The sequence below is a fragment of the Populus alba genome, chromosome 5 (assembly GCF_005239225.2).
Source record: "Populus alba chromosome 5, ASM523922v2, whole genome shotgun sequence".
Lineage (NCBI taxonomy): Eukaryota > Viridiplantae > Streptophyta > Magnoliopsida > Malpighiales > Salicaceae > Populus > Populus alba.
The window spans coordinates 20,328,526-20,349,206 of record NC_133288.1 but is presented as its reverse complement, the minus strand read 5'-3'; the positions used below and the strand labels follow the sequence as shown (position 1 = coordinate 20,349,206).

General features: G+C 32.5%; 1 protein-coding gene across 2 annotated transcripts; it reads right to left on the bottom strand.

Annotated features, from left to right (window-relative positions):
- Nucleotides 1-8,092: 8,092 nt before the first annotated feature.
- On the bottom strand, nt 8,093-11,917 carry LOC118061638 (protein LONGIFOLIA 1). Of its 2 annotated transcripts, none has more exons than XM_035075142.2 (4): nt 11,583-11,917; nt 10,039-11,481; nt 9,761-9,947; nt 8,093-8,688 (listed from the first exon to the last, which is right to left on the bottom strand). In XM_035075142.2, the coding sequence occupies exons 1-4, from the start codon at nt 11,700-11,702 to the stop codon at nt 8,138-8,140; spliced, it is 2,301 nt and encodes a 766-aa protein (XP_034931033.1). In that variant the 5' UTR covers nt 11,703-11,917; the 3' UTR covers nt 8,093-8,137. The 2 variants fall into 2 exon arrangements, with proteins under 2 accessions (XP_034931033.1, XP_034931032.1); XM_035075141.2 differs by having other exon boundaries at nt 9,761-9,953; nt 11,583-11,915.
- Nucleotides 11,918-20,681: the final 8,764 nt, after the last annotated feature.

Below are 20,681 nucleotides of genomic sequence, written 5' to 3'. Positions count from 1 at the left end.
GCTAAAAGAAAAAAACTAAAGGCATCAGCTTTTTCACTTTGTATTGCACTATGCAGTCCACAATAAAAGGCTTAAAAAGAAAAGAAAAGGAAATAAAAAGAAAAAGGCATACCCACGGTTATTTTTTTTTTCTTGCATAAAAAATATAAAAAGGCTAAGATTTAAGAGTGTTAGGTCTTTCTGCAAAGATATACCCAAAAGCCTTGGGTCTAACTGCAACGCTTAACCCAAGAGTAATATTTATAATATTAATAATAATATTAAACTTACAGGACTCAAGTTTAAAGTCTGGCTGCAACACAAGACCCAAGAGCCTTGGATGTGAGTCTGGCTGCAAGATCGTGTCATAAAATGTGATAATTAAATAGTTTAATTAAAAAGAAAAAAAAAACAAAGAAAAAAACCAATATGAACAAAAAAATCAATGAAGAAAAATAAAAAAAATCTGAATTAACTGAGGTTAACCCATCAAACCTGAGATTCATGTCATGAAAGTTTGATAACTAAATAGAAAAAAAAAAGTTGACGGGTTAACCCGTCAAACTTGGGATATGTGTCATGAAAGTCCGATAACTAAATAGAAAGGAATTTAACATTAACAAACTAAACTAAACAAAAAAAAATTAATCAAAAAGAAAAAAAAAAACTTCGGGTTACCTTGTCAAACCAGGTTGACCCATTAAACTCGGGATCCGTGTCATAAAAGTCTGATAACTAAATAAAAAAAATTTAACATTAACAAAAGAAAAAAAATGGACGGGTTAACCCAGAATTAACTGGGTTACCTCATAAAAACCAGGTTAACTCGTCAAACCAGGGATATGAGTCATGAAAGTCTGATAATTAAATATAAAGAAATTTAACATTAACAAATTAAACTAAACAAAAAAAATTAAAAAAAAAAGTTAAAAAAAAACTCCGGGTTAACTCATCAAATCAGATTAACCTATTAAACTCGAGATTCGTGCCATGAGGTCTGATAACTAAATAAAAATTTTTTTAACATTAACAAAAGAAAAAAAAAACAAAAAAAAATGGACAGGTTAACCCGTGAAACCAAGTTAACCCGTGAAACCAAGTTAACCTGTGAATCCTATGATATGTGTCATGAAAGTCTGATAATTAAATAGAAAGAAATTTAACAATAACAAACTAAAGTAAACGGAAAAAATTAATTAAAAAGAAAAAAGTAAAAAAAATCAAGATTAACTCGTGAAACCAAGTTAACCTGTTAAACTCGGGAGCACTGTTATAAAATTCTGATAACTAAATATAAAAATTAACATTAACAAACTAAATTAAATAAAACAAAATTTATTAAAAGAAAAAAAAACAAAGAGAGAAGCAAAAAATAAAAAGTGGAAGGCATAAAAAAATAAAAAAATAGCTTAAAAAACAAAAATAAAAAAACATAGAAAAAAAATTTATTAAAAGAAAATAAAACAAAGAAAGAAGCAAAAAAAAAAAATGAAAGGCATAAAAAACACGAAAATGAAAAAAAAACTACTTAAAAAATGAAAAAAAAAGATAGCTATCAATTTTAGTTTCAATTTATTAGACTAGTTACATGACCGCATATCAATTTTTTTTACATAAAAAAATATATAAAAAAACTAAGATCTAAAAGTGTTAGGTCTTTTTGTAAAGCTATACCCAATAGTTTTTGGTGTGGCTGCAACGCCTGATACAATAGTAATATTTATAATATTAATAATAACATTAAATTTGTATGACCTAAGTTTATGTGGGTCTGGCTTCAATACTAGACTCAATAGTCTTAGATGTGGGTTTGGCTGTAAGGTGGTGTCATAAAAGTATGATAATTAAATAGATTAATTAAAAAAACAAAGAAAAAAAACTAATAAGAAGAAAAAAACTAATGAAGAAAAAAAAATCTGAATTAACTAGGTTAACTCTTCAAACTAGGATAACCTGTTAAACCCTGAATTCGTGTCATGAAAGTTTGATAACTAAATAAAAAAAAAAATTGACAGGTTACCCTAGAATTAATTGAACTAACCGGTCAAACCCGGAATCCGTGTCATGAAAGTTTGATAACTAGATAAAAAAAATCAAATATTAACAAACTAAATTAAATAGAAAAAATTAATTAAAAAGAAAAAAACAAACAAAAGGCATTAGCCTTTTCACTATGGATTGCAGAGTCCACAGTTAAAGGCATAAAATTGGAAAAAAAGCAAAAAGAAAAAACTAAAGGCATCACCCAATAACTAAATAGAAAAAAATAAAATCAATATTGATGAACTAAATCAAAATAAAAAAAAAATTGAAATAAAAAGAAGAAAAAACTGATGAAGAAAAAGAAAACAAATCTAAATTAACCGGCTTAACACGTCAAACCTGAGATCTGTGTCATAAAAGTCTGATAACTAAATAGAAAAAAATTTGATATCAACAAATTTAATAAAAAAAGTAATTAAAAAAAAAGGCATCAACCTTTTCACCGTAAACTGCACTGTGCAGTCCACTATGAAAGGCATAAAAAGAAGAAGAAAAAAAAAAACTAAAGGCATCAACCAATAACTAAATAGGAAAAAAAATCAATATTGATGAACTAAATCAAAAAAAAAAATTGAAATAAAAGGAAAAAATAAAAGAAGAAAAAACTAATGAAGAAAAAGAAAAAAAATCTAAATTAACCGGGTTAACCAGTTAAACTTGAGATCTGTGTCATAAAAGTCTAATAACTAAATATAAAAAAATTTTAATATCAAAAATTTAATAAAAAAAATTAATTAAAAAAAAGGCATCAACCTTTTCACCGTAAACTGCACTGTGCAGTCCATTGTGAAAGGCATAAAAAAAAGAAAAAAAGCAAAGAAAAAGAAAAGGAAATTAAAGTAAAGGCATCAACCTTTTCACTGTGGACTGCATACAATATTAAAAGATGAAATCGGAAGAACAAAACTAATGAAGAAAAAGAAAAAAAATATAAATCAACTGGGTTAACCCGCCAAATCAGGTTAACCCATCAAGCTTGAGATTCGTGTCATGAAAGTGTGATAACTAAATACAAAAAAGATTTAATATTAATGAACTAAATTAAAAAAAAATAAAAAGGAAAAAGCAAAGGGAAAACAAACCTGTAGGAACAAAAAAAACTAATGAAGAAAAAGAAAAAAAATCTGAATCATTTGGGTTAACACGTCAAACCTAAGATCCATGTCATGAAAGTCTGATAATTAAATAGAAAAAATTTAATATTAAGAAACTAAATTAAAAAAAATTAAAAGACAAAAAAAAACTAAATACATCATCTTTTTCACTATGAACTGCATTGTGCAGTCCACAGTAAAAGGCTTATAAAAGGAAAAAAAAAGGTATACACCACAAGCTAATTTTTTTTTCTTGCATAAAAAGTATTAAAAAAGGCTAAAATCTAAAAGTGTTATGTTTTTCTGCAAAGATATATCCAAGAGCCTTTGGTTTAGCTACAACGCTTGACCCAAGAGTTATATTTATAATATTAATAATAATATTAAACTTACATTACTCAAGTTTAATTGAGTTTAATTGCAACACCGAACCTAAGAGCCTTAGATGCAGGTCTGATTGCAAAGTCGTATCATAAAAGTGTGATAAATAAAAGTGTGATAATTAAATAGATTAATTAAAAAGAAAAAAACTAACAGGATGAAAAAAAAATAATGAAGAAAAAGAAAAAAAAAATGAGTTAATTGGGTTTACCCATCAAACCAGGTTAACCCATCAAACATGGATTCGCATCATAAAGTTTGATAACTAGATATATAACAAAAAATTGACAGGTTAACCCCGAATTAACTGGGTAACCCGTCAAGCCTGGGATATGTGTTATGAAATTTTGATAATTAAATAGAAATAAATTTAACATTAACAAACAAAACTAAACAAAAAAAATTAATTAAAAAGAAAAAAAGCAAAAAAAAAAAAAAAAGTTTCAGGTTAACTCGTCAAACCATGAGATCTGTATCATAAAAGTCTGATAACTAAATAAAAAAAATTTAACATTAACAAATTAAATAAAACAAAAAAAAAATCATTAGAAGAAAAAAAACACAAAGAAAAAAAAAAAAACCCATAAAGGCATACAAACAAAAAAATAAATAAATAAAAAGGGGAAAAAATTAAAAAAAAAATAAAAATAAAAATAAAGACAACTTAGCGTTTCACTGTGGACTACATAGGGAAACACTTAGCAATTTTAGTATATGTTATAATTGTTTCTTAAAATATTTTTTTATTTTTTAAAATTTATTTTTAACATCAACATATTAAAGTAATACAGAAACAATAAAAAAATCAATTTAAAATAAAAAAATTTATAAATTTTCAAAAAACATATTCAACCGTATAAACAAACACCACCTTATAAGATCCAACACTCCTACTGCTTGAGTTTCTCAACGTTTAAAGTACCAGACAAAGGTCGATTTCTACACCCCGCAACTACCCCAACTTATATAATTAATTGAAATGTATGTCATAATTAATAAAAAAAAATAACAGGAAAAAAAAAAAAAAGCAGGCATGGGTTAGTAAAAAACCATCTCCAATACGAAATGGGAAAAACACCGCTTGCTGTGATTCATGGCACGAGGGATGGGAAGATTAGGGTTGTGAGCAAGGATTGTCGTTTGTGAAAGAGCACTTGCTTGCTACTATAGCAGGACATCATTCTCATTTAGTACGAGAATAATGTTTGTCTGTAGCTCTTAATTAGTGTGTTACACAGTTCAAGAGTAGAGTAAATTGCAAGTTGTAAGAGAGATAACGATAAAAATAAATAAATAAATAAAAGTTCGATAGAATTTATCTGTCCATCCTTTTTTCGCAATAAAGACCGTCTGCAAACAAGAGATGGTACGCATCCATCGTTGATCAAACAAAAACGTTAGCTGCCATTGTTTGCTCTTTGGTTAAAAGCTCCAGTGCCCTAAAGTATCCAATCATACTTGAACTCCACGTACATATATCCTTGAGCTTTAGCTTGGCAAATAATACTCCGGCAATGCTCAGTGAGATTGTCACATGCAGAGGCCCCATAGAGGTGACAAAGAAAGCCAGTCACTGTACGGATTAAGACAAGATCGAAGACTTCTTTTGCAGTCTAAGTTCATGGAACCAATCACCTGCATGCGTGCTGCCCCAGAACACATGTACCTCTCAAACTAACGTCAAGTCCATAGCAGTCGCATGTGCCCATGCCGGTGCACCATTAGCATCTTTCAACGTATAAATGGATAAGCTTGTGCAAAATTTGGATGACAGGGACCCCAACTTTCCCATGTTTAGAGATTCACGGTCATAGCTTCTTCTTGCTATCGCAGATTGCTACTTAGAAGGGGCGGAATAAAGGAAAAGTGGCAAAAAAAATGAAGCCCTGGTTACGTAGGACTACCCGTTAATATCTGCGAGTGAGAGGAGAAATTGGTCTGGACAAATAACGAAGAGGGACCAGCCAGCTGGGACATATGGGCCACCAGGCCTGTAATGGAAAAGTGATATGGAAGAAGGGATCAAGGCCCACAACTAAAGAGGGCAGCGTGTTGAGTTGCCTATCGCTTTATAACCCCACACTGCATTTGTATCTTTGCTTTCATCGACTGGACACCAAGTCTACACATTACTGGCATTTTGGAGGGAAAAAAAAGTAATAAAAAGCAAAAATATACGATAAAAAGAAGGTTTAACATGTTATTCCTTCGCTGCACGGTTTCGGAGTTTAAAAGTGTAATAGTAATTTTTTTAAAAGTATTTTTGTTTAAAAATATATTAAAATAGTATATATTTTTAATTTTTTATAATTTATTTTTACATCAATATATTAAAATAATAAAAAATATATATATAAAAAAATAATTTCAAAAAACAATATTGTATTTTAACCGACCCCCAACAAAAGTGAAAAAATTACTATTGAAAGTAAATGTGATATCATTGGAATTTTCTAATATGCAAGATGGTCTTGGAAATGCAATGCATTTAATGTAGGCATGCCTTGTCCTTATAGTTGGTGGGGATAAATGTGGATGAATTAGCCCAACCGTCCGTCTGGGGCTTTGGCTAGATGACCTTGGTTCGTGAAAAATTCCTTGTACACTTATCAGACTTGTAAAACCCTATAAGGTATGCATCAACAACGGTGTCAATGTCCGACAACGGGTTTTTTTTAGATAGGTTTTATGATTGTGATTTCAAAAAAGAATGTGATTAGTTGTGATTAATTGGATTAGATATATATTTAGTAGAAATTATGGTTAAAATTTATATGTAGCAATAAAACATGTATAAAATATTTGGTTGTTGTATTGGAAGTATGATTGCGATTGTTTTTTCAAAATGTTTTTTTACTTGAAAATGTATTAAAATAATTTTTTATTTTTTAAAAATTATTTTTGATATCAGCATATTAAAATGATCTGAAAATACCAAAAAAAAATATTAATTTGAATCAAAGAAAAAGATTAAAAAAAATATCAAATTTTTTTAAATATATTTTTGAAACACAAAAACAAACAGGGTTTTAGAAATTTTTACGAAATTCAATTAAAAAAGTATATAAAAATTGTTGCACAAAATCCACGCTTCAAACTCATTTTTTAATGATTCCCACAACCTAAAACACAATTTAATTTGATACCTAACACTTTATTGATTGTTTCTCCGCAAACATAAAAACTAACAGAAAATTATAGGTGTTATGACTGGTTTGAATAATGTACCAACCACAAACCATTTCATTTAATCACAGCAGGAAGCTAAGCGACCGAACAAGCCCTACAGAAGGACCCAAGAAACCCATGATTTGATTGGATTGATGTGACTGTTCAAGCGCGAACTATAGCGAGCTCCATGGACTAACGACTAATTAATTGCCGGAAAGGTGAGACAAGAACAGGTTTTTCTGGACCTTCGAAAAACATTAAAAATCAGCACATGGCATGCTTATGATGCGAGAGAAGGAGAAGTAGTCGTGTCTAAGAAACCTAGTTGCCTTTTATTTAGTTAATGCATTAGCCATTAAGCAGCTTTCTATCGGTACTTTTGAAGACAACCTTTGAATTCTCTCTGCCTATGGTATTATATAACTCGAGTTCTTCTTGTAATATTTGTCAGCACAAAAGGATTGTTCTTGGGACCTTATGATAGAGCAATTTTGCTTCTATAAGTTAAAAGGGGGAGGGTCAACCAAGTTCTTTAAGATTGCAAACAAGCAAATAATGGAAGCGCGCGGTTAAATCTCCTGCAGCTCCGGCAAGTAAAATGTGAAGAAACGGGAAATCATAGCCAGCTCCGAGCAAAGATTTGGAAAACTTCAGTTAACCACCCAGTCAAACCAAATCTAAATTGACAGCGCTTCCACTAGTCAGCTCATGGATTACCCTGGACGGTTTGCCACAGCTCAGTCATTTGACACTCCAAGCTCTTGCCCATGCTACTTGCTGGTCGGTGAGACATTTGGGCAGTCCCTTATCTTCTGCATCTTGCATTAAGATGGAAAAGGTGCAAGTAAAAGAGTGAGGCAGTTCCATTTTCCCTCTCCTGTATAAATCCATTTAATTTCCCGACCACCTAGAACTTACATTTCCGAGGATTCTCATTACATCATATGAACATTCGTGATCCAAAGATGGGACTATCTAACAGTAAAACACTTGCGTGTCTCTCTTGAAAATTTGAGCTCACGGTGGTCGGTGGACGTTATAAATATGATGACCACCAACCAACACCCTCTGGCGCAGTCGTCATTGAAATGAACACTTCTGACTATAATTTCAGAGCAGCAAGTGGAATGATTATTCATTGCTTATTAGAGAAGACTTGTGCACTTAACTATGCTTTAGTGGTAAAATAATTGCACTTTTTAACTTACCAATATCTTAAAATACCAAACATAATGCGTGCTTGAAAGCTTACCCACACCAAATTTAACATTTTCATTCGTAGCTCGCCCCCCAATTCTCTTTTTACAAATTGAAAAACTGAACGTTAGATTTCCCTGGTTTTCTGGTGAATTAAACTAAAAATCCCCCCTCAAATCGTTCAATACCCCCCCCCCAAAAAAAAAAAAAAAAAAAAACCAAAGAAGGAAAAACAGAAACAGAGGGCACTTTATTTTTTTGTTCCTTCAATTTTAGAATAACAACTTCCTTCTAGGCACGGGGACTACTTGATTGCATTTCCCCTTCCGGCAAAAGGCAGCGAGATCTCGGATGGTTTCCCCAATTAAATCCTTGAATATCAGCCTCTCGATATCTAAAACAGCTTCAGACATCTCAATTGGGCAGTCTCCCCATCCAGTAATAGTATCACCTGCGAGGTCCTTTCTAAGCATACCACAGATCACCTCAACCAGGTCATCCGATGCGTCTCTCTCCCTGATTCTTTGAAACTCTGACCAAACTTGTTGCAACGAAATCTGTCCTCCCTTCCAGGGAGGCAAATGTCTCTTTCGATTCAGAATTTCCGTGATCGTGTCAAAAACAAGCTTTCTTTGCAGTGCTGACACCTGGGAAGTGTCCTTTCCTTTGAGATGCCGCTGCCTCTCTAGAAACTGGAATATATCTGAGTCTTCGGGCAAATAATTTGAAGCTCGGAGGATATCAGAAATGTAAATGAAGTCCCAGTCGTCTGAATTTGACTCGGCATTAGAGATTGCTGTGCTCCACATATCATCCTCTAGCTCTGCCAATTGATCGGAAAAATCAAAAGTGTTACATGACATCGATGTCCAGAGTCACGATAAATTAACAGAACAACATCATTATTCATAGGCAGCACTGTTCCCATTAAAATGTTCCTCCACTTTTAACACAAGGCAAACAGTGTCCATGTCAGTACGGACCATGATAGCAACAAAGTCTTAATAGAACTGACAGAGAGAGCAACTGGTCATAAAAATAAGGAAATCCACATCCACAAGAACCCACTGTGCTAGCTCTCTATAACAGGAAGGCAGGGCACTGTGTTTAACACAGTAGGCCATTATTAAAAGTAACCAAGACAAGCATGGAGCATTCTAATTTCTCATGGAAGTCCTGAACGGACATCTGCCACTCACCTCCCGGAAGCATATTCTTTTCGAAGTAGAGAAAAAGAAGAGTACGGGGTTGGGGGATATATTTTTTTCTTTCTTATTCCAGTAATTTTGCAGCAGGAGGACCTCTTCGACACTTAATTTTGCAGCATATTACACGTCACAGTTACTCTGGCATTTAACACTCTTCAACAAGGACTGTCCAAGATACGCAGTCGTTTTCTCGAATCCGATGATCATCATCACTTTTTAACTTTAAGTTCTCCCATCTTTCCACGTGATTACACACAACCGGTGCGTGTTACATTTTTCAAGCTCCTACGTCGTTTTTACATGAACCAACCGGCCCCATCACCTGGTTTTAGGTTGCTACCCGTAACAATAATATAGCACAACTTACCATGTTATCAAACAGTAGCTAAAGGCACCCATTAAACAACCCACGTCATCTATTCGATATCCAGATTTCAGGCATCTTATTAGCCACTGACATGGCAAGTTTTTAATGGATCTTACTTGACTGCTGCACTGTAGGAGGAGGAGCAGAGGACTCCCACGCTGACTACAAGCAGGCCTAGATCTACTGGCCTAAAATTCCAGGCCTAAAGTAAGGAATCAGAAACTACGTCACCAATCTAGCTTTTGAAGCTTCCTCTGAACTTTTTTACCAAGCAAGCAAAAATTAGAACAAAATGCGACAGAGACAGGGAGTCCCCTTACCTTTAAAATCAACGCACCGTTTCATTACAGGTGAAGGAGAAGATTCCTCCTTGTAAAACGAGGAATCAAGCACTGATACTGGACTGGGTTGCAACTCGTTTGCAGTTATCTCTGCTATGCTATGAAGCAGCTTATCACACCTCTCCAAGAGATTTCTTCCTTCGTTATAATCCTCCAGTTTCAACCTCTGCAACTGCAAATTCTTAATGTTATTAAATTTAGCACAAATTAAATCAAATCAATCCCTAAATTATTTTTAAAAAATTCTGAAAATTCACCTCTATATCTGCGTGAGAAGAGGTGCTGAGACTACTCTCAGAGACGGTGGATAATTCATCCTCAGCAGGGACCGCCACTTTATCATCTTTGTGATAAATCTCAACCGTTGGTTTTCTTCTTGGTGACCGATTTGTCGTCTTCGAACTAATTTTAGGAGACTGAACCGGAGACTCCCTTCTCTGCTCCAGTGAATCATTACTAGCTCTCCTCTGCGTTTCAACACTCATAGGTCTCCTTCTATTGGGACTTCTACCACCATTCTCATTTGCCATTGGCGAATTCGTATTCTTACCTCTGACTTGGCCCCTCACATTCCTTTCAATCTCCGGTCCCTCGCGCCTGGGGCTCATACCAGGCAATGTCTCAGCGGAGTAGTATGGATCTCGACGAACACCAGGTCTCTGTCTAAAACTTGAAGGAGGCGAATTGCTGATGATTCTTCCATCTGGCCGGTTCATTGAAGCCGGTGATTTTACTGGCTTTATTAGGACTACTGGAGTTTCTTCGTAAACAAAGTTTCTTTGGTTAGTTTGATTTCCTGGCTTCTTAGAATGCAAAAGGCCTTTGAGTTGAAGAGCTTCAAGAATATGCTTTAGGGTTTCAAGATCTTTCGATGGTTCATCAATTCCTCTCATTTTCAGCCTCTTCTCAATCTCACCGCATATAGAAATAGTCTGTTTCGGCTCGGGAAAGAAATCAGCTGAATCGAAGAAGCTCTTTCTCTGTCCAACGCCTTTGTTTTGAGCTCTAGCTGGTTCAGCTCTCAAGTTCCCCACCGCATTGTACGCTTTTGGATCTACTGCTCTGCCATTTGGATTCAGATTCTTACCTCTGTTTCTTGAAACACTGGTTTGTGTGTTTTGATGCAGCGTTTGCTTCAACTGAAAATTGACTCCATCAATGAATCGATACTGAAACAGATCTCTGGAGGCTCTAGACTCAGAAGCAGATCTTCTGAGTTCAGGTTTGTTTACATGTTCAGAAGGATCCGGACTCGAATCCTGCAATGACTCCAGCCCCATAAGCCTCGCAATCACACTTGGCGATCGGCGTTGTTTGTCATCATCGTCCGTTCGCTCTTCGTTGCATCGATTGACTGACAAGATTGCAGCGTTTGTACGAATTTCTCTCGGCTTAAGGCTTCCTTTTGCATCAAATGTTGCTCTACTATCAAGAGACAGTCTTGGAGCTTCTTTGCAGAATTTCCAAGATGATTTAGTGCCTTGTTTTAATTCCAGAACAGGAAGAAGAGGAGGCGATTTTGATTGAATCTCAACCGATAATAGAGACTGCGGTGCTGCCGGTGAACTGAGCTCCGTCACCGGAGATTGCTTAAACCTGTCCGGAGAAGGCATTGATCTTGTTTGCTCCGGTTTCTCCAATTCCCTTGGCATAGCTGGTGATCCAATTGACTTTTCTGGCTCTGGGGTAGAATCAACACCCTGAAAAATCCAACAAATAATTACACACTAGAATTAAAAACTAAACAGAGACATATCAACAGAACAGAGAGTGAAGATTGAAAAGGATTATTAAAACTTGCCGTAGATAAGGGGAGACGTTTGGTGGCATAGAGGCGCTTTCCGGTTATAATCTGCTGACGATCAAAGATCTGTAGGAAGCCCGCCATGCAACCCATCTGCTTCTCTACGTGCTTCTCCATATTTTACTCTTGTACAATTCCCATCATTTTGTTTTTCCCTTCTTTGTATATTGACTCAGTTTCTCGTTAACTCTCTTCTTTTTCAAGAAAACATTTCACTCTCCAGACTTCATCTCTCTCTCTATCTATCTATCTATCTATTTCCCGTGTGTATTTCTCTCTGAGACTGCGCCTATATCATCGTCTCCCGCTTTTCTGGTCTTTAAAAGGGTGGGTAAAGTTAAAAGGAAGGGCAAGACAAAATGACAAGATTTACCCTTTATTTACTAGAAAGGCCAGATTGGTTTTTAGCCGTTTGTGCCTTATCATGAAATGGCACTTGGGTCCTCGAATAAGAACGGGGCTTGAAATAGGCGTTTTCAATTCTTGGCAATGCAACGCAGCATGTAATTAATTTTTAAAAGTTTTTTTTATTTATAAATATATTAAATTTTTTATTTTTTAAAATTTATTTTTAATATTAAAATCATTTTAAAATATTTTAAAAATATTTTTTAACATTATAAAAAATATACACCATACTCGAGATGACCTGCTTCATGGTTAATTTAATGGTTGGCTTATAAATCATGTTTTCCTTTTAAAAAACCTAAATTAAAATTGTTTTTGTTGGATTTTATTAGCCTAACATATCTATTCATCACTTCTGAATTAATGGGTTTGAAAAAAAAAAACTGTTTTACATTTTTATTAAAATAAAAATCTTAAAACATGCCTTCTGAATTAATTTAAGTAGTAGGAGTAACCTAAAAACAGAGCCTTCGGATTGGTAATGAATTTGAGCGGGATTAGCAAAAAAAAATTTCCACTTGTACCGCGCAATACCAGCAATAATCTGGTCAGCTTCCGTCGGCAATGTACTCTACGTGTCAGATAACCCATTGTCTAGAGCATCGAGAGTTTGAACGATGACTCATAGATTGACTCCCCTTTCCCTGATCTGTCCCCAACTTAGTTTGTTCCTACTTTTAATGCTTTAGACAACGTTTCGTATCTAACTACACACTTGTGTGTGTATTGTATAATCTTTGACCCAAGGATAGAGCCAAAAAAAATAATTATGCTGGTTATTAAATAAATATAATTTTTTTTAAAAAAATAATTATTAATTTATTTATGTACATAAATTTTTAAAATTAATAATAAAATTCTAATTCAAATCACTATTTAAAATATTAAAAAATAAATTTGAAAGTATATAAAATTAAAATGAAAGTAAAAATAAATTTATTATTGAAGTTACATCTTTCGATATTTTATGAAATATAATTCATCTATAATCGAATCTGAATTGATATTGCAACAACTCTTCAATCGGATAAAATCACAATCTTATGTTAACTGAAAGATAGGATAATTAAATTTTTTCCTTCTCTTAATTCATCCTCCCTTTACTTGTTCTTTTTTAGATTAATGTTTTTTAAGTTAGATTTTGTAAGTTTACAGGATTATTTTCTTACTTTTTTTATTTTTTTTCCTTAAATTTTTTTCCCCTTAATTTTCTTTTCTTGCCTTCTTTTTTCTTTCTTTTCCTATTATGCTTATGTCTGGCAACATATAAAAGTAAGGAAGAACTTATTTTTATTTTTTTAATGCAAATAACCATTTTACTTTTAATGAGTAAATTTGTTTTTTATTTGACAGTTTTTTTTTTACAACCACCAAACTCTGTTCGTTATAAAATTTTAACAAAATTTTATTCAATATATTTTAAAATCTCTCATAAAATTTTAGCTCAATCTAATTGTTAGATTGAAAATTACGTCTAATAACATAAAACTGATCAAATTATAATTTTATTATCAAAATTTTGAATTTCTCAAAAAATTATGAAATTTTAACCCAAGTTGAAACATCATATTAAAAGACTCCACGTAAATTTTCAGAATTATTTGATAACTTAATCAAGAATTTATAGATTTTTTATATATAAAACTAATTAAAAAATATTAATAAAATCTTAACCTGAAATATAGCTAACCCAAGCATTTAACATACCCTCACCCTTGCTTTGACCCCTTCGGTGTATTAGGTATTATGATACAATTTGTTTTAAAAATATTTTCTTTAAAAAAACATTAAATTGTTTTTATTGAAATAATTTTTAAAATGATTTTAATATATTAATATTAAAAATAAAAAAAATATTATTTTGATATATCTTCAATTAAAAAAATATTTTACATCACTTTATTAAATACACATAAATTATTTCATTAGACTATTATATAGGCTTCTTCTTTTTCTTTTTTTCTTTTATCACGGCTTGTTTTTTCTTGATTGTAACTATGAATTTTGAACCCATAAAATAAAATTAGTTAGTTTTAAGACTTTCGCATCTTATTAACATTTTTTTAAGGAGTCGTTAAAATTCATGACTCGAATTTAAGCTTCAATAATTAGCCTTAAAAATAATGTAGAGTAATAAATGAGTCATTAATTTAAAATTATCAAGTCTAAAATGTGATCGAATTTATTTTTTTAGAATAAATAATAGTACAAGTACGTATATCAAGAACTCATCCGTTTAAGTTTGGCTGTAAATAGGATTTCATATTGGTTTTTCATTTTCGATTCACTTCTATAAATGGGAAACTGTATTCCTTTTTTGTACATCACTTTTTTTTATTCCTTCACTTTGATTATTTTCATGTATTTTATATGTTTTTGTTTTTAGTTGCTTTTTAAAAATACTTATGACTTTAAAAAGTATTGATGTTTTTTTAATGTTTTATATTTTTTATATACCGATATTAAAAATATAAAAAAATCTAATATATTTTTAAGTAAGAAATTATTTTGAGAATTATGTGTAGCAAAATTTGAAACATCCCTCTGGAAAGTAAATAGATAGGTGCTTTTAACTTTTATTTACCATGGTGATTGTGCTTCTGGTGGTGAACACTTGAAAGTAAAAAGGCAGCCCATGAACAGTGGAAAATAACCAATCATCCTCCCATCGTCCCGCCAAAACGAGACTGTTTAGTATTCACTGATCATTAATCCAATCCACTTCCGTAGACTTGGCTCGACAAAGTTCATAAGTTCCTGGAGTACTCCGCCTGACATCTTATTTCATTTCTACTGCTATGTTGGTGCATTAAATTACTGTAGGGATTTTTTTTAAAAAATATTTTTTATTTAAAAATATATTAAAATAATTATTTTAAAAATATGATTTTTTAAGCCAAGAGACTGAAATTTATTACTCAAATTTGAACTCCAAATATCAGCTTTTAAAACAAAACGTGGAGCAATAAATAATTCATTAATTTAAAATGCTTAAATCTAAAATTTGATCGATTATACTTTTTACAATAAATAATAGTGTAAGTATATCAAGAAGTCATCCGTCTAAGTTTGATCGTAAACAAAATAAAAACTCTTGAGAATTTGGGATTTTATATATATATATATATATATATATATATTAACACGACAGTCCTATATCTTTTAATTTAATATTTTTTTATATAATTTCAAGCTTAATTCTACCTAATTATCTAATTAGATTATAAAAAGATTTAGTAATAAATAAAAAACTTAAAACAATACAAGAAAACCGAGGCGATTCACAACTTATATAGGATGTCGGCTAAAAGAAAGTAATAAATTATTGTCCCTTTGCAATTATTATTCACTTACTATCTTTTTAACCTCTCAAGACTTCAATTCATGTGAAACTGAAAAATACAGAGACAACAATAGCTCCTTTTTTTTCTTTTTGTTTTTCGAGTGCAGTTGAAATTTAATTAAGGATCCTTTTCCAGAATTCTGCCTGGTACAGGGATCGACGGTCTATATGGATTTGAGAACTTCTGACCAATCACTGGTGGAGTGCACGTGCATTGCAAAGCACTCTAATGACGCCAAGAGAGGCAGCAGCGGGTTCATATTAACGCGAATCACGAGAGACATGGTGGTGTTTTGCAGGACTTTTGTTTTTATTTTTGTTTTTAGATGTTGTTTTAAAGTGTTTTTTTTTTAACTTGGAAAATATTGATATTTTTTTTTGTTGTAATGTTTTAATGTTAAAAATAAAAAAATAAAAAAAATTATTTTAGTATATTTTTAAAAAACTGTTTTAAAAATTAACTACACTATAATTCCGAACACCCTCAACAAAATAAATAAAAATAATATTTGTAATTTTTATTTACCATGGTGATTGTGTTTCCAGTGGTGAAAACTTGAAAGTAAATGTCTCTAGGGCGCAACATGCTTCTGTCGTTTCGCCAATTTTTTTTAAAAATTTATTAAAAATTAAATTTTTATATGTTTTTAAATTATTTTATTATATTGATGTGAAATATAAATTTAAAAAATAAAAAATATTTAAAAAACAATCTCATTAATATTTTATAAATCCTCTTAAAAAGCAGCACGTGAGCAGTGAAAAATAACCCCACCAAACATCCTCGCACCGGGTCACCACAACGAGACTGTTATGCATTCACTAACCAGTAATCACCGGTCCAATCCACTTCCGTACACTACTAAAAGACGCCAGGCTTGGCTCGACGAAGTCCAAAGAGGACTACACGTGGTATCTCATCTTGGTTACACCTGGAAAAGAAATACACGTCACGACAGGCAAATAAGGAGGCCTGAGTACAGTTTGAGAGAATCAAGGAGCCAGCAGTGCTGTAACAGACACAACCTGACACGTAATTATGTGGGTGAAGGGCGGCTGACTGTTTGCAAGTACGAGATATTTGTTTATAAATACTTTAAAATAATATATTTTTAATATTTATTTTTAACATTAATATATTTTAAAAATAAAAAATATATAAAAAATTAATTTAAAATTATAATATCAAACACGTAATTAGTTCGCTTACTCTTCAGAGTTGAGACATAATTCGCATTTGCACTTGATCATATGTTATAATTACCACACGAATTATTGACAATGATAAACATTACCTTGCGATTTTAAAACAAAATTTAATATGTGTTTGGTAATGTGATTCAATTTATTTTTTAAAAAATATTTTTTAATTAAAAATATATGAAAATAATATATTTTTATATTTTTAAATTACCAGATCAAAATTATAAAAATAAAAAATATATATTAATTTTATATTTTTAAATAAAAAATTAAAAAACACTTTAAAAAATATATTCAACCATAAAAACAAACACTACAATAAAATTTATTTATTTGAGTAGTGCATCTTATAAAAAACACGAACCTGATGTTTTTTGTATGGTACACTGTATTGTGTCGAAACAAGTATACACACTCATTCATGTTTCATTAATTTAATTATTTATATAAATTTTTAATTTGCTTTTTCATGTTTTCACAGTGCTCAGTACCACTAGTAATCAAGTCAGTAAAAAGATAATTGGAGTTTTTATTATCCATAATAGAACAAGTCATGAATATAAATAATTAATAATTAGCACCCTAATGTTTTATCATTATTGAGTTTTAAGTAATTTACATCGTTAGGTAGGTACTTGTTTATTTACGCAGTTTGATGTGTTTTAATAAGTTACAAAATCCTTTTCTATGTTTTTTTTTTTTTAGCTTAAAACACAGTTTTCAACACAGAGCATGAATATCAATGGTTCTTGTGGCTGTGCCCATCCTTAAAATCGAGCACCGACATCGTTTTTGGGATTTTTATATCCGTTGTGAATTTCACAAGCGTTGTCCTTTTTATAAATGGTATTTTCGCGTCCAAGTAACGGTAAACCTACTTCTTTGAGTGAAGCTGCATGCGCAGATTAATGAACTGAGCACTAGCTGTTCTAGGTTTCTTTGCCTGTGATTTCAACCATTTATACCAGCTTATACCGATATAAATGTGCATACAAGACAATCAAAACGGAGGAGTTTTTGACGTCTAGGTCTCCACAATCGACGTAAAACAGCAACATTTCCTCACAGTTAGGTTATCTGGGATTCGGTGCTGGCCGGCTTCAAATTGGCAAGTTCCAAGCCGGTCTTAATCTAATAAACCAGACCCGTCCAGTTTAGTTTTGACTGAACTCTGAATCTACACGTAACATGTTGTTGTATTCCGACTGCGAGTTGAGAAATTTGAGGACCCGAGTGGTCAAATCCAAATCTGGTGAGCAAATGAACAAAAGTGTTTACTCTATTCTCTTACCTTTGTCACATATGGCTAATTGTAAACTTCGAGTTACCTAGTATTGCTCGACTGTTCCCTCGGAAAGAGCTCCAATTACCTCCAAATTATGGTCATCTCAGTTAGTGGAGATGGACGCCAAGGATACTACGGCGGGTAGTGTTTCTATATATTATATTAAATTTTTGAAAAATATAAATGTATGTATGTATGTATATATATATAAGAATATATATACCGAGTGGATTTTTAGTTTGATAATATTCATAATTTATCCAATTACACATCAAATAGAAATCATTAAAAAATCCTACATATTATCCTCGGATGGGATTAAAACTTGTCATCTCTATGGAGGGAGGTAACTGTACAGTGAGTTTTGTGCATAAATTTCAACAGCTGTAATTAAACAAGCAGTAAGATGGCTGGTGCATGCCAAACAGGGCCCCTCGAGTTGCCTTGAGATTTACTTTTATGACATGGCTTTGGGAGATAAGTGGGGTTCGAATATGGAAATTAGGGGGTCGGGGCTGCCACCCCATGTGGATTGTCTTCGGGACGAATAACCATATATAGCTTTCTGCGTTCCTCCATGTGAGTCTCTCTCTCAATGAACAACATCTCTCTAAGTTCTGCCTCATATCATATGCTTTTTTGAAGGGCAAAACATCTCTTTCATACGTCTTGTCCACCTATATATGGTCCAATAATTATTATATATCATAGAAAAGAGCATGCACCCGCTTCTCTTCCACCTTTCAACACTCTCTTAGTTCCTTTTCTTTTAACCACATGCATTTCAGATCTCCAGCATGCCTTTAAGTTTTACCTTTTTTTAAAAAAAAATCACTTACCTTCATCACTCACAAGGCTCGCGCAAGCCAGCTTCATAAGTGGAGGTGGTCAAAAAAACAAAACAAGTGAAAACTTAGGTGGGGTGTCCTGATAATTCATGGAGCCCACGCCCCTCTCAAGCCCCATGTCCTGGTTACATGAATGTGGTGAAAGAGCACAAATCCCAACCTGAAACTTCCGTGTTCTTTCTCACCAACCCCCGGCTCCCTCCCTCTCGAGCCACAGCTCTTGCACGCCTTCGCATTCTAATGCCTTTAAAGGTCCTCTCCCTCTGTAGCCCGAGCGAGGTCATATGGTGCTTGTAGCCAGCCCTGAACCACGAATGTCAGCTACCTTCAATAAAATAATACAGGGCCAACTAGTAGATGAATGGATAATCAAAACTTGTTCACGGAAAAGCGAGCCCTTATTGTTTATGGAAGAGTCCCCGTATGCTTAGGGGAAGCCCTGGGAACATAGTTTATTCTACAAATTAATTGATTGGGCTAAATGGATTTGGGAATGCTGAAACAATCATGAAGAGATGGGGGATTCTGATTCTTCTCTAGGTTGGACCACTTTGAATATTTCTGACTCTATCCTAAAGTCACATGACCATTTTATATTTTCTTATGAAATGATTGCCCATGACCGCTTCAAATTTTGCCGCTTCAAAGCGGCAGCTTCCGTTTCAATTCTGCTAATCTTCTTTTTTTGTTCTTTATTTCCAATTCTGCTAATCTTATTTCCCTCACAAGAGAAGGGGGAGATTAAGAAAAGGTCGGTTGGGATTAAAAAAAATTCTAGGATGGTTGTTTTTATTGGTTGTACCTTTCCGGTGCCGGAAATTAAGTAATAATACGCAGTGTGAAATCTGAGTTTACGAAAAGATGCTGCATGCCAAATGTAATATTTTTTTTCTGGGGAAAAACAAGTGGGGTAAAATACTAAAATTAGAAATATAATTAAAGGAAGCAAATTTGGAATTTCAACTTCACAGTGGAGATGCTTTATCCAAACCCTTATTCCTTAAATAAATAAAAAACAAAGAAGAAGAAGAAGAAGAGGGTAACTCTAAAAGTTTTTTAAAAAATAAAAAAGGTGAAAAAAGCTACTTTTATCCATCAAGTGTCATAGCACGGTCGTGATACGCAAATCCGAGACTTGGCTTTTTAACCAAGCGTCGCAGTTAAGCTGAAACGGGACCATGCAACCGAAGCTCTAGCCAGCAGGCAAATTGATTTTTCATTTCCAATTAAAAATAAAATAAAATCGCGAGTCTTGCCAGCAGTTGTGACTCCCTTTATTTCTTAAACTGTTGCTAAAAATGGACCAGGCGCCTGTTTATGTCCCTTGCCTTGTAAATTTTGGGCCAATTACAAATTTGTTAAGTGATATTTTGGGAGAAACGAACAGTGGCTGAACTAAAATGTTACTAGTTCCGCTATGTTAGGTAAGGTATTGATTATTATATTATATAGTGTTTTTTAAAAATATTTTTTCTAAAAATATATTAGTATTATATATATATATATATTTATTTTTAATATCAATACATTAAAAATATTAAAAAAATAATTTAATATTTTTCAAACAAAATATACTATAAACAAACATAGTTTTAACCACAACAATAATAATAAAAAAATCCTCTTAAACTGAATGTTATAGTCAAATAAAGAATGGGCATTTATAATACCTTTTATTCCATAAGGGGAAGGGAAAAAAGCCCTCTCAAGGATGGAAATCACAGGTGAAGAGTTAGCATCTTTGGTTTTGTGGTATGAGAATTTTTTTTATTGGCATATTAAAATAATAAAAAATAAATTTTTATTTACGAAAACCCCCGCGTTAACAAACAGCACAGTTGTCTTGAAGCATGGAAGATATTCCACTCCCCCCCTGTACAATTTAGAATCTAATGACAGTCCACAACTCTCGTGTCAGTTTTAGTTAAGATGGAATGAGTGTCACGCAGAAGCAAATGTCGCATTATCTAAAAGTGAAACAGAAATTCTCCTAGCATGTGCACATCTAC